This window comes from Hyperolius riggenbachi, chromosome 8, assembly GCF_040937935.1.
Source record: "Hyperolius riggenbachi isolate aHypRig1 chromosome 8, aHypRig1.pri, whole genome shotgun sequence".
Classification (NCBI taxonomy): domain Eukaryota; kingdom Metazoa; phylum Chordata; class Amphibia; order Anura; family Hyperoliidae; genus Hyperolius; species Hyperolius riggenbachi.
In genome coordinates this window covers 121,820,831-121,834,354 of record NC_090653.1, presented here as the reverse complement: position 1 = coordinate 121,834,354, position 13,524 = coordinate 121,820,831, and the positions used below count along the sequence as shown (strand labels likewise).

General features: G+C 40.6%; 1 protein-coding gene across 4 annotated transcripts in view; it reads right to left on the bottom strand.

Annotated features, from left to right (window-relative positions):
* The window catches only part of AFF2 (ALF transcription elongation factor 2), a 724,912-nt gene that overhangs the window by 61,191 nt on the left and 650,197 nt on the right, over positions 1-13,524 (bottom strand). For all 4 annotated transcript variants that reach the window (XR_011023576.1, XM_068251015.1, XM_068251016.1 and 1 more), the window contains 2 exons: positions 6,821-6,942; positions 2,468-2,672 (listed from right to left, as the gene is read on the bottom strand). Coding sequence is in view for 3 of the 4 variants with exons in the window: in XM_068251015.1 (XP_068107116.1) it covers positions 2,468-2,672; positions 6,821-6,942 (327 nt within the window). In the remaining variant the exon portion in view is untranslated. The remainder of the gene's footprint in view (positions 1-2,467; positions 2,673-6,820; positions 6,943-13,524) is intronic.

The following is a 13,524-nucleotide window of genomic DNA, read 5'->3' as shown; positions in this document are numbered from 1 at the left end:
AGGAAGTGACACAAAAGTGTATGTTCTGCAGTAGATTTTAGCCGGTATGACCAACCTATGCCTAGGCACTAGGGAAGAATTGAAAATTCAACTTTAGATGACTTTCTTGCACCACAGGAAGATAATACAGAATTTGGACATTACACAGGGCTAATCTTATTCAGAGACTGAATAAATCAATCAAGCTGACACGTATTAACCATTAACCTCCCGATTTTGGTTAGTTCTGTAAAACGTTCATGTGCAGCCCAGGGGGGGGGGGGGGGGTTGATGCACACTGTAGAGAAAGAGAGATTGCCTATTTAAATGTCACTGTCTACTAGGTAATTCAGTACCTATTTGCCAGTTAAGTATATAGCAATTACTTACTATGACAGTTCTCATACTTATGTTTATGCTTGATGTCCAATCAATGTCAGTCTGATGGACCCTGCATACAATATCTTTCAGACATTTATTTGGCACTAGTGTAATATCTTTTATGAGTGCCCTTCCAAGTGCATTTCAGAAACCGTTCCAGAAGTCATTTGGAAAGTATCCTGATGTCCCTTGTCAAAATTGTGACCAACCCCTACCAATAATTCCTTGCAGCATGGTAATTTCCCCTTCTAGCCATCATCTGATGTCAAATGAACATCATGTTCATCTTTTTGAATGGTACTTGATGATAGTACATTTAAGCACACAGCAACACTAGGATGGTGTGGAACAAAAAAATCATAACAAGATGTAATATTTTACCTGTTGTTCATCGAAGGTTGTATTTGCCTAATGTTAAGACTTGCTAATAACTAGGTGATTATATCCTGATATGCAAACCTTTACAATGAAAAAATAGTGTACTGTCTGTCTCATGATGGTAGATGCAATATAATACAGCTCTGGAAAAAAATAAACCACACTTTCTTTTTAAATCAGTATCTCTCAGGGCTTGTTCACACCCAGGGCATTTTACATTTTTTTTAAGCACCGTCGATTTTCAAAATCGCCCTAAAACAGCTTGTGCCATGATTCCCTATGAGAGTGTTCACATCTGAGGGTTTGTTTCCGATTCGCTCAGCAAAGTGCTGCCTGGTACCATTTTTTAGGGGATTTTGCTACAATGGAAAGTATAGGAAAAATGCAAAACGCTCACAAAATCACTTTGTGCAGCAATTGCATTCGCGCTTTTAAGAATGAATACATTGTATTTATTCTTTTCCGGGTCAAAGAGTTCAGTTATTGAATTGCGTCAGGAAGTGAAAAAATAAATCGGTCTGCAAAAGCGCTTTGAAAAGCGCTTTACACAAAATTGTAGCGCACAGGTAAGCACAGGGAGGGGAAATCCTCTCAAAATCGCAAAATGCGGCATCAACGCGGCAATCATTCCATGCCAGTGTGTTAACTTCCTACACAAGCACAACTCATTCTGCTTTATGAGGTACTGGCTAGGTGATCACCTGAATCAGGCTCAGACCTTAAGAAGCCCTGCAAATTGGGGTAATTCAACCAAATACTGATGTCTAAACAAAACATTATTGGAATTCAGTTTAACTTCTTGCCGACTGCTCCACACCAATTAGCGTGAACACGGCGGCAGCCCCAGGACCGCTCCACGCCGATTGGCGTGAACAGCCTTCTATGGGGCTAGCAGGAGAGTGCGCGTGCATCTTCGCTTGGAATTCTCCCAGCGGTGATCGCCACTCGGACACTGTTAGACGGCAAAACCCCCGTCTAATATACCTGTACAGCGCTGCAATCTAAGGCAGCGCTGTACTGGGAACAGCCATGTGACACGGCTGTTCCCCTGAGGGACACAGAAGCGATCATCAGTGACAGACTGAGGGAGAGAGGGAAGAGAGGGGAAAAAAATATGAATTTTTATTAAAAAAAATAAATAAAAACATTTGTAAAAAAAATAAACATTGGGGGAGCGAACAGACCCCACCAACAGAGAGCTCTGTTGGTGGGGAGAAAAGGGGGGAATCACTTGTGTGCTGACTTGTGCGGCCCTGCAGCGAGTCCTTAAAGCTGCAGTGGCCCAATTTATGAGAAATTGCCTGGTCTTTAGGGGGGTTTAACCCCACGGTCCTCAAGTGGTTAAGAGTGAATACAGGGTTTAATTTCTCTGAATTATTAAATGTCAAACATTACATAATTTCTCCTATTTTGATGTATTGTGATTTCTTTTAAAATGATGTTCTATAGAACAAAAAATGTACATGGAAATTAGAGATGGATACTGTAGTTCCCAATAAACTGGCAGAAGGTATTTACAAAGGTAAAGTTAAAGCACGTGTGTGACCATGAGCAGAAAATCTGAATACATCTTCACTTAATTTTATTAGATGGTGCCCACATTCTTGTGCTCTTAGTGACTTGGTGGTTGATTCACAAAAGGATGGTTAACTTGCATCACTTTGCTTGTGCAACAGGCAACATAAGTGATGCATGTACAAAGCAAGCTATGCAATTTGTGTGTACTCACACAGATTAGTTTTGTGTTTGTCGTTGTGCTCCCATTTTTTCTGTGTCTTCCGGCAGTGACGGGAACCTGCACAGTGGTAATACTGGACTCCTGACTGAAGGAACTGTTGTCGCTGGAGTGTAATCTGCGAACTGGCTCATCTGCCAATAGTGACAACAAAGGAGGGAAGATCTTTTCTTCTCTTTTCTTGGTTGACTTCTTTGTTCTAGGAAAGTAAAGAAAATGGGAACAACTTAGTAAAGCTACTGTATAGTATTTTCAAATCTTGTGATTACACGTGTGCAAATGATTAGCTTAAAGTATAGCTGTGCTTATATATGCAAGTACAGTTACTAATATTATTAGTGAATAGTGATTGAAGTGAATGCATTTCATTCAATGCCTTACATTAAACAAACTCTTTTCAGTCGCTTTTAAAATACATTATTGAAATCTGCTATGGTCTAACTGCTGAATAACAATTTAAGAAAAACAAGGCCTACCCTGCAAAATGAATTGTTAATAAATGACCCACCAGTTGTTGCCAAAATAAATATATCGAGGAAATCCTTTAGAGAGAGGAATTAGGACACCTTGCTCACAGCAGAACGGTACCTGCGATAGCAAGTCCTGTATTGCAATCATAAGAGGAGTTGTCTACACTCTTCTCCGTATGCTGCTAATGCATTTTTTTATTTGACCCGAGGAAGTGGGCCATGACCCAGGAAATGCATTGTCAATGTTTTTAATAAATATTTTTCCAGTTGAAATGGTTGGTTTCCAGTTGGTGTTTGTATCTTCTGGAAAGGTAAGTGATTACCTCTTGTTTACACATTATGTGTTAAAGTTTTAACACCCATATATTTTGGGCACCCCCTCCCTACCTTCCCTTTCTACTAAGGAAATATTTCTGATACAGGACTGGTCCAGTTTAAGCAATGCTTCATGTAAATGGAATAAACTGCATTTTTTTTTATGTTTAATACAATAGCCATTTTTAGGCTAATTGTAGTCTTACTATGTAAGAGAAACGAACCATTTGAGTATTTCTAAGACAATGCAGTGTCCTTTTGGCACTTACTACCTCCACCCGGATTTACATACTCAGAGATTTATAGAAGCGACAAACCTTTCTTCTCGTTTTTATGAAAGGGAAGGCATCATTAGTCGACATTAATTGTAACATATCGTTGAGCTGATTGTTAGCTAGCTTTGGGCTGTAACTGCTCTAAAAATGGGGTTTTAATTGCAATAATAACCAATTGTGAATGAATTTACTGGAATAATTAAACATGTTTAATGACTTAATTTGCCAACATGTTTTTGCTAATTGAAATGCAACGACAAACAGTTAATAAGGCTGAAGAAGCAGCCTGTCCTCAGATGGATTTATGTATGGTTGGTATGCCATGATTAGGACTAACCAGCATTACAGGTTTAATGGAAATACCTGTATGTATGTAATTTATGGGCTGCAAAATGTATAAATTGTATATATTTAACAGTTATTAATGAGCTCATTGATCTGAACTAGTGTGCTTTTCTGATAGTGTAATTTTATATAATACTGCTTCATGAATTGCATTGCATTCAAAAGTCTGATTAAAAATGTGCAAGAAAGTGATTTCTCCATTTCACTAATTTAGTCACAGTCTCATCTGGATTTCCACCCATTAGGCTCTATTCTCACTACAGCGGAGAACGACATTTTTTTTGTCCATTCTTCACTTATCGAAGGAAGGCTCCTATTTTATAAATAGGTGCCGTTCACACTCATCGCACTGAAACGGAAACACGGGATCTGTTGCAGTAAGCAGACCGCACTTTTGTGCTATTCACTATAATCTCGGGCCGGTGGATGCATTCTCCCATATAGTCTATGGGGAGAACATCTGCCCCGGGCTCCAGCCGGACGATGCTAGCACACAATGGATAGGTCCTGCTCACAGACACCACTCATATTCATCTGGTCCAATGAGATCTGGATGGCCACGCCGATGGCCACGGCACACAAAGATAGCAAGGAACAGAGGGGATCCTTCTAACACACTGATTGATATGCCTGATACCTTCTTACATCTTGTAAGTATTTATTTTTTTTTGCAGCTAATAAATACTCATGTGTAATGCACAATAGAGTGTTAGGTATAGGTTAAGAGACTGTTGGGAGTCCTATTATTGGGGTAGGTGGAGAATAGGAAGGTGGATAGAAATAATAAGTAAAATGTTTGTGACTCTTGTAAATCATAATTTGAAAAACCTGTTGGCAATACATAGGATGTCAAGTTTGATTCTGCACTTATTTGTGAAGCTAATTATATATGATGGATTGTTAACATAACACAGACATTTCCTTTACCAGAAATCATATTATTTGTCACTATTATTGTTATTAAAAATGTGTATAGTGCCAACATCTATGTCACTTCATAATTATAGTAACAAAAGCTATACAATTATATGTTGCATTCAGTCATACAGCACACTTTGTAGGAGATCCACAGGCAATGTGCAACATCACTGAAAGAAACCTGGCCATATCAGTTTATGTCTAAACGAATAAAGGGTTGAAATAAAAGGTGAAAGAAGATGGTAGGCTATATATATAAACTGATGGTGGCGCTCTGCCTGGGTAGAAGTGGAACAGACTGGAAAATTGGAATGCTGATGAACTCTGGGTTGCTTAACTGTTTAACCGGTTTGGGACTGTGTGCAGTAAAAACTATGTCGCACTTGTGGCTGATTTGGCATAGTTTAACACCACCCAATCCCAAGCACAGGACGCAATAATGCCTCCCTGCTGGCACAGATCTCTGCTGTCTAAAGACAGCAGAGCTCTGTAACTCGGTCAGGAGCAGTTTTCATTGGCTCCTAATCTCCTGATCACTGTGAGCCAATCACAGTGATCAGGAAGTGTAAAAATAAAAAAAAAGCCTCTGGTCCTTAAAGGTATCAGAGACTTCTGGTCCTAAAAAGGTTAGGTGAAAATACTGCAAGTCGCAGGAGAGCATTGGTTAGGTCACAAAACCCATAAAATGTAGAGAGAATGCCAAACCTTGCTTCTTAATCACATATGTACATTGTGTTTATTAAATAGTCATTGCAAATGATTTGTGGATGAAAGTTTAAGAACATGAGTATTACACACCAGCTGGTTCAAGTACTCAGCTACTCTCAAACACAAGCAGGGATCCCATCCATCTGCTTCAAATAGAAACTCCCCTCTCAAACTGCAAAAGTCAAAAGTCACTGGCTCATGAGCAAATATATGCAATTAACGATCACTTCAAAGTTCCAGGACTGGTATGAACTATAACCAATCCAAATTAACAAGCTGCTTGTTAAGCAGACTCACACATTTTTTATTTTTGCAGTTTCACAGGGGAATTTCTATTGAAAGTGGATGAGTGGGGTCCAAGTGTTAGAGAGTAGCTGGTTCAATGTGATGGGTGCTGTCACAGCTGGCGGTGCTTTAACCAACTGGTGTGTAATACTCATGTTTTTAAAAATGTTTATCCACAAATCTTTTGCAATGACTATTGCAAGCAAGTACAATTGCAAGTATTAAGATGGCAAGTACTGAATGGACTGTGGAAGGGAGTTCCTAGGAATTAGAAATGGCTTGTGAGAAGTCCTGAGCGTACATGGCAAGAAGTTACTAAAACAAACTGGTGGATTTGTTTGCATTTACAGCAGTGAATATGTTAGGGATGGCTTTTAAATATCTGTTCAGCAACAGAGAGAGGGGCTAGAGTTTACTTTGCAGACAAAGTATTCTCTGACAGAGGCTTTGGACATATCCAAAGCTTGCACAATATTGGTCAAGGGTTTTAGCCTGATACATTCCTTAATTGGTGCAATAGTGGGCAGGAACCACTGGCAGCCTTGCTACATCATGAAGAAATTAAAGAGAATCCCAAAAGAAGTATTTTAAGTAAATGTAGTTTTACTACTGGTTAAGCAAATCATTATTGACCATCTGGTAAAAAAAAAAAAACAGAGGTAAGTATCTTGGGATTAAAGACTTAGCTGGATAGTTTATGGTACACAAAAAGCTTAGAGACACTTGTGGGAAGTTTCTGAGGATTTGAGACCCAGTTCTCAGATAAATGTGTGTTCTTGTGATAAGAAGTTCTAAAAAATATTATCCTGTTGGGAACTCTAAGTTTTTAAACTTCTAAACATGATAGTTGGATCATTTTCTTTTAATGTTTATTTTGGATACATTTCAATCATTTATTATTCTTTTTAATACTAGATTTGCAACTCGAGCTATAACAGAACACAAAGGGAATTTATACTATAAAACTGAGTTTGCAACATGTACATAAACATGCTACTGACCATTCGTATTGAGATAGGATAAATACTCACTCCTTCGTGCTAGTTGTCCGGTTCGGGATTGGAGAGATGCATGGAGGGAGCAGGCATGGCGTGCTGGTATCATCTAGACGTTGCTTCTTGTTGTCACTCTGTATATCGCTGCTTTCAGATTGCTTTAAAGGAGATTGGCCAAACAGTTGAATAAATGAAATGTCCTTTAGCCGAAGATCTAGTAAACTCTAAAGAAAACTTACAATTTATTGCTGTTGCATATATAAAGCTAGGTTGCAGTTGGAATACTGTAGTTCGTTCATACCTAGATCTGTAAAAAAAAGAACATTTCCCGGGAGCCCGGGACCTAAGGGTGCAAATATTAGGGGGGCAACAGAGATTTTATTTATATATGCATTTATTTATTTTCTTGACCTCATGTGGGCCTTTAGAAAGAGAAATATGAATATTTCTTCGAGCTTTGAGCACAGCTACATTACCTGGGATGTACAAAACCATGAGGTCACAAACATCTATAGTTTTGAGGTCAATACAATATGCTAATCACTGGGGCAGAAAAGTAAACTCTGGCCTGAGACATGTTTAGAAAGCGTAGAAGCCACAGGGTCCGATCCAATTCACTTTTTCTTTTAAGTTTTCTCCAAGGTGATATTTTTTTAAATTATGAATAAACTGCTTTTTACGGTGCCAGCATGCAAGAAATTACTCAGAATAATTGTTGCAGTACTTGTATTCCAACTTTTTAAATTGCAAAGAGCTAAATTTATTTTAACAAAAAAAAAGTGGACAAAAAATTATCTCCTAAGAGAAAACCTAAAAGAAAAAGCGTATTGGTTCAGGCCCATGGGCCCTATTCAATTCACCTTTTCACCTAAGGTATGTTTTTCAACTTACATTTAAAATAACTTTTCAGCACTCTTCATCTACTGTTTGGTGCTTTTTGAATTGCAAACATAATATTCTACTGAGTTTTCTTGCTTGCTGGTGGCTTAAAAGATCTTTTATCAATAAAGTGTGAAACTATCACCTGGGAGAAAACGTAGGGAAAAAAGGGAATGGAATAAGGGCTCTAGTTTTACCAATGGCAACCCCTTCAGGAGCCAAGTGTTTTTTACCAGGGTAAGTACAATAAAATGTATATGTGCTCACAAGAACTTAAAATGAATTCTTCATTTATAATGAAATGTGTTTGTATCACTTGTATTGGTCAATATTATTACAGAGTATGTGTTAATACACAAGTCTTGTTTCCATACAAAATGAGTAACCAGTAAGTTGCACTGCTATACTCGTTTGCAGAGAATATATTTACAATTTAGTTAAGGTCTCTGAGATAGTAGACTGAGCTGCACACTTATCAGGCAGAGCACCGTCCTGTCTGCCTCCCATAAGCACCATTTGGGTGCAATGAAAAATGGTGTTAAAATAGGGGTAAAGCGGTGGTATTACGTGGTAGAGAACCACAACATACCACGGCTGCACACAAGCAAGCTGACAGGCGGTGAATTCATTGCCTTCAGCCGTCCATATGAAAGAGGCCTTATACTGTTAATACATGTTGGAGATATAATGCCTTTTTAAGATTACAGAACTATAGGTACACTAAAAGTGAAATTTAAGTTTGTTGATAAAAAGTGATCACCTTAGTTCAGCTCTACGCGTCACAAGGATTTTGGAAACATGTCAAGTTTGTGTACGCTTTACATTTATGCAGAGATACCAACATCAACCACATATTCTGTGGATGTGTCACTATCTGTTTCCACATTGTGTCCAAGAGTGTAAAAATGGTAAGTAACGGGGCCTGTTGTCTTTGGCTGATAAGTCACGCAAGAATATGGGAATTTGGGAGCAGTTAGTACTGTAAAATGCTATTTCTATGGTCACAAATATTATATAGTTTTTTTTTTTAATGTTCATAGCTGGCTGCACATTAAAATGGAAAGAGTAATACATTATAAAAACACTTTGGGAATACTAATTTATGTGTACAGCGTTTTTGAACAGAAGTTAACTTTCACTTAAAAGAACTTTGGATAATACTTTCAGTTATATTTTAGTTAAAACCATATGTAACCATAAGACACAGCCATCACCTCAGGTTGATTTCTTAAGGGTAAAAAATGTGGACATTCCACAAAACAGCAAAGTATCTGATGTGCCTAGGAGTAGGACATGCCCCCTAGTGGCAAAGCCAAATGACTATTGATACTATGACTACCACTTAAAGCGGATCAGAGATGAAAAACTAACTATAACAAGTAACTTGCCTATATATCTTATCTAAAGTTTAGATCATTTACACAGCATATCTAGCTGCAAACAGATTAAAAAATGTACGATTATTTATTCCTGTGATACAATGAGGGTAACCAAGTTCTGTTTGTCTCATTATCACAGGCTGAGGGCTGGAGATGCTATCAGCTTGCCTGTGTGTAAATTCAGTCCCCTCTCCTCCTCCCTCCTCCCCTCTGCCTCTGAAATCAATGGCTAGTAACCTCCTCCTGCCAAGACTGAGCTCCCATAAGCCCTTGCTACAGTGCCAAGGCACAAAAGGAGCTGTGGGCGAGGCTTGTTTAGTTTATAGGGAATTAGAGTATTAAAACGAAACAAAAAAGTATTTGGCTTGAGGAATGCCCTATAAACTATATGAAAGGAACACAATTATGCAATGAGTAAAAGTTTATCTCGGATCCACTTTAAGTAAGTAGTGTAGATTAAGCCAATCACAAAAACAGTGTTCTTCAAAAGCCAACTGTGCAAACAGAGCATTTTTTTTTTACATTCCTAATAAGGGAGTGATCAATGGAACTTCACTTAAAGCGGAACTGAATCTAAAAAAAAAAACCTGAAACAAAATGTTTCCTTTACCTGGGGCTTCTGCCAGCCCCTTGCAGCCTTCCTGTCCTGCACCGGTCCTCCGCGATCCTCCGTTCTCCCGCCGCCAGCTAGTTTCATTACTGTGGCTGCACGCCCCGAGCCACAGGCATCTTTCTTCATGTTCCTGCCTGCAATTGCGTCCTGCGCTATTGCTAATAGCACAGGACGCTCTTGCGGGCGGGAACGTGAAGAAAGATACGCGTGGCCTGGCAGGCGCAGTTGCCACCTCGATGGTAACTAAACTAGCTGGCGGCGGGAGAACGGAGGATCGTGGAGGACCGGTGCGGGACAGGAAGGCTGCAAGGAGGAAGCCCCAGGTAAGTAAAACACTGTTTTTTTTTTTTTAATTCAATTCCGCTTTAAAGCTGTACTATGCCACAGGGGGCTATATCAAAATGTATACATCAACAGTTTGCATTCATGTCAACAAGATGTTAGTCACACAGATAGTTAAACAAAAAAAAATACATTGCAATTTAGGCCTAAAAGGACAATTTGTTCCATAAATAGAACTACAATCACACCATGCCAATCTATTAAGCAGCAATTTTTTTTACAAGAAAGGGTAAAATCCAGTCAGCTATACATGTGAATATATTTAGTCCCATCATGCAGGTGTTATGCTGCATTGAAATCCAATAAGCACTTGCACATTGCCAACCTCGAAACACTGCAATTTTGCCTTCGGTAGGTCTATGGTTTCAGAGATCTTATTTGTGTGCTATACTGGAGCAGCTAAAGAATATATTCCATTCAACTAATGGGATTTAATGAGACTGACAGTTTTGACCTTCTTTTGCTGTATGTAGGTCAGTTCTTCTCCTTATGAGCCATGTAATGAAACACGTAACATCTATATAATGTAGTGGAAACATACTGTTCAGGGACACTGTAATACTGTCAACACTAACATCTGAGACCTGGAGGCAGAAACACTTAGGAGTACATTGAACTAATGACTTAGCCTGTCTGTGCTTACAGGTTATACAATGCAGTCTCACTTTCCATTTAGTCATTAGCCTCATTCACTGTAGAAACTAGTAGAAAATGTTTCAGTAAATGCTATTGTTTAACTCTAGTTTAATATCAGGTATCTAACCAAAGGGAAAAAATATACTTTTTCTTTTGCAGATTGGATATGTCCGATTGCACTACTGAACTAAACCATGTATTTCTCATCAGCCCATTGTTTACCTTATTTAAAGTGTTAATGTACTTATACATGTGTACTCAACACAATAATGCAATATCTTTCTTTATTCATTACTTTTCTTTTTTTTTTTGGGGGGGGGGGGGGGGGGGGCCTGGGTGGACAGCGGAAACAGCTATAAAAATCTAGCTACTGTAACCACGAACCTTGATGCCCTCCAGAAAATTGAAAAACTCCTTACTTTTCGCATCCAATACGTTGTATACTCAGTTCTGGTTTTCTAGATGTTTGAGAATATAATATTAGCACAATGTTACTTTGCTGTTTTGTTTACTTATGCTTTGTTATTGCAACCCCATGTTTGTTACCTTAAAATGAAAAATTTCAATAAACACTTTGAAATTAATAATAATAAAAAAAATCTAGCTACTGTGTTTTGAATCAGAATATTAAGGAAATGCAATACATCTATCGAACTGCAAACACCTTAACTTGTTGCCGACCATGTCACACCGATCGGCGTAAAGTCCTTGGGGCTCATTTTGCAGGAGATCGTGCGCGCATCTCTACTTGGTAGGTCTCCCAGCAGCGGTCGCCGCTAGGAGACTGTTAGACGGTGAAATTCACTTGTACAGCACAGCGATCCATGGCAGCGCTGTACTGGGGACAGCCGTATGACACGGCTGTCCCCTCTGTGGGCTCGGAGGTGATCCACTGTCATAGGCTGAAGCCTATGACAGCCAATCACGCTGATTGGCTGGCGGGGGGAGGGAGGGATTGTAAAAAATAAATAGCCATTTTTATTATTAAAATAAAGATAAAAATATTTACACAAAAAAAAAGCTTTGTTAGTGGAGAGAAAAGAGGGGGGGGGGGGAATCACTTGTGTGCTGTGGTGTGCGGCCCTGCAGTGAGGCCTTAAAGCTGCAGTGGCCCGTATTGTGAAAAATGGCCTGGACTTTAGGGGGGTTTAACACTGCGGTCCTCAAGTGGTTAATGTTTAACCTCTTCTTAATGGTCTTGAGTGAAAGAGTGGCATAATTGATGCCACTCTTGCCTTGCAGCATCCCATGTGGAGCTTTCTATGTGGGCAAAACTAAAAATGAATTTAGGACACGTATGTCCCAATATATTAATAGCATTGTTACAAAGAGTTCCTCGGGTGTTCCCACTCCAGTAGCAAGACACTTTAGAGACAAACAGGGAAGCAGTTATGACCGATTACGTTTTATCGGCCTAGACCGCATCCATAAAACAATTAGAGGTGGCAATTTTGACCGCCTCCTATTGCAGAGAGAGCAGAAATGGATCTTTGATCTACGGGCAACAGACCCACCAGGACTCAATGATTCTATCAGTTATAATCCCTTTTTACCTTTGTAGGAGGTGGGCGCCCTTTGTATAATTTGTGTGTGTGGGGGGTGGGGGGGTGTTCTTCTCTTCCTGTGGGACTATACCATGGAGGCCCCCGCTGCTGCGTTCCATCACTTGAGATTCCGCTACAGTTAATTCCTGTTTGAATATATATGATTATAGTGCATTCAGCAGTCTAGTGATGCATGATGATGACAGTATGTGACCTGTCATCACTTATTATTTTTTCTTTTTCACCTCCCCTTGAAAAGGGAGATTTATGTTTATGCTGGCAAAATAATTCGAATCTCTTTGAATCTAACACTGACGTGTTGCCTGTTGTGTGCAGGCTTATGATTGTTGCTGGGTGTCGTGTGTGCTGGCCGTCCTTGGGTGCGGTGCCCGCCTCCTCCCCCCTCGCCCCGTACCCCCTTGCTCTGGCGCCTCCTAGATGAAGTCTTTCTGACCTCTCTCTAGTTGGGGCGCTGCTTGGGGGCGGCTCGGGCGCCGCTTCCGTGGACGTCTCGCCGGCGATGCATAACTTTGACCCGTTGCGTCCTTCTGGTCGTGTCCGCGGTGTCCGCCCCCTTCCGCCCTTAGTTGGAGTGACGCTGCCTGGTCTCTCCTCTGTCCCTCCTTGTGGGGGCTGGGCTGGCGGTGGGCGGCTCCCACGCGCCACGATTGGATGGACATTTCAATATAGCGTGCAAGGAAGTTGAACGATGCTGTATGCTATGCACCACACTCACCTGAGGAAACCAGAAGTGTCCGATGAAACATGTCGTGGGCTAGCGTGGTCTGCCTGGCGTGTGTTTGACACTCCCCCGCTGCTCCTCATTACCCTCTCTCAGCCGGACTACAATAGCCATCTTTACCCACCCCAGCTGTGACTTTGTCTGACTTCGTCTGCCACACAGTCTGGGACTTGGTGGTAAGCAGACCTTCTCAATAGGATCTCTGGAAGCCGGTCACCAACAATTTGGTACTGTATGACAATCAATGGTCAATGTTAACCACTTTACCCCCGGCGGTACGGATTTCTCCGCCCCTTTTTTCCCTCCTAAAAAAACAGGGACGGAGAAATCCGTACCTTCCGCGCTACCGCCACTGTCCGCGCTCCCGCCGCTCGTGCGCGCACCCGCCGCTCGTGCACGCCGCCGCCCGCTCGCCCGGAGATCAATGAACGGGAAAATCCATTCCCGTTCGTTGATCTAAGCCCCCGCAATGATCTGCTGCTTCTTTCAGAAACAGCGAGATCATTGTGATTTGGCCAGCCTCCTACTGCTTCCTGTAAGTGTCCTTCCGGACGCTTACAGGTCGCATGTAAACAAACACTCTGTGGCCATCTTGTGGCCAAATA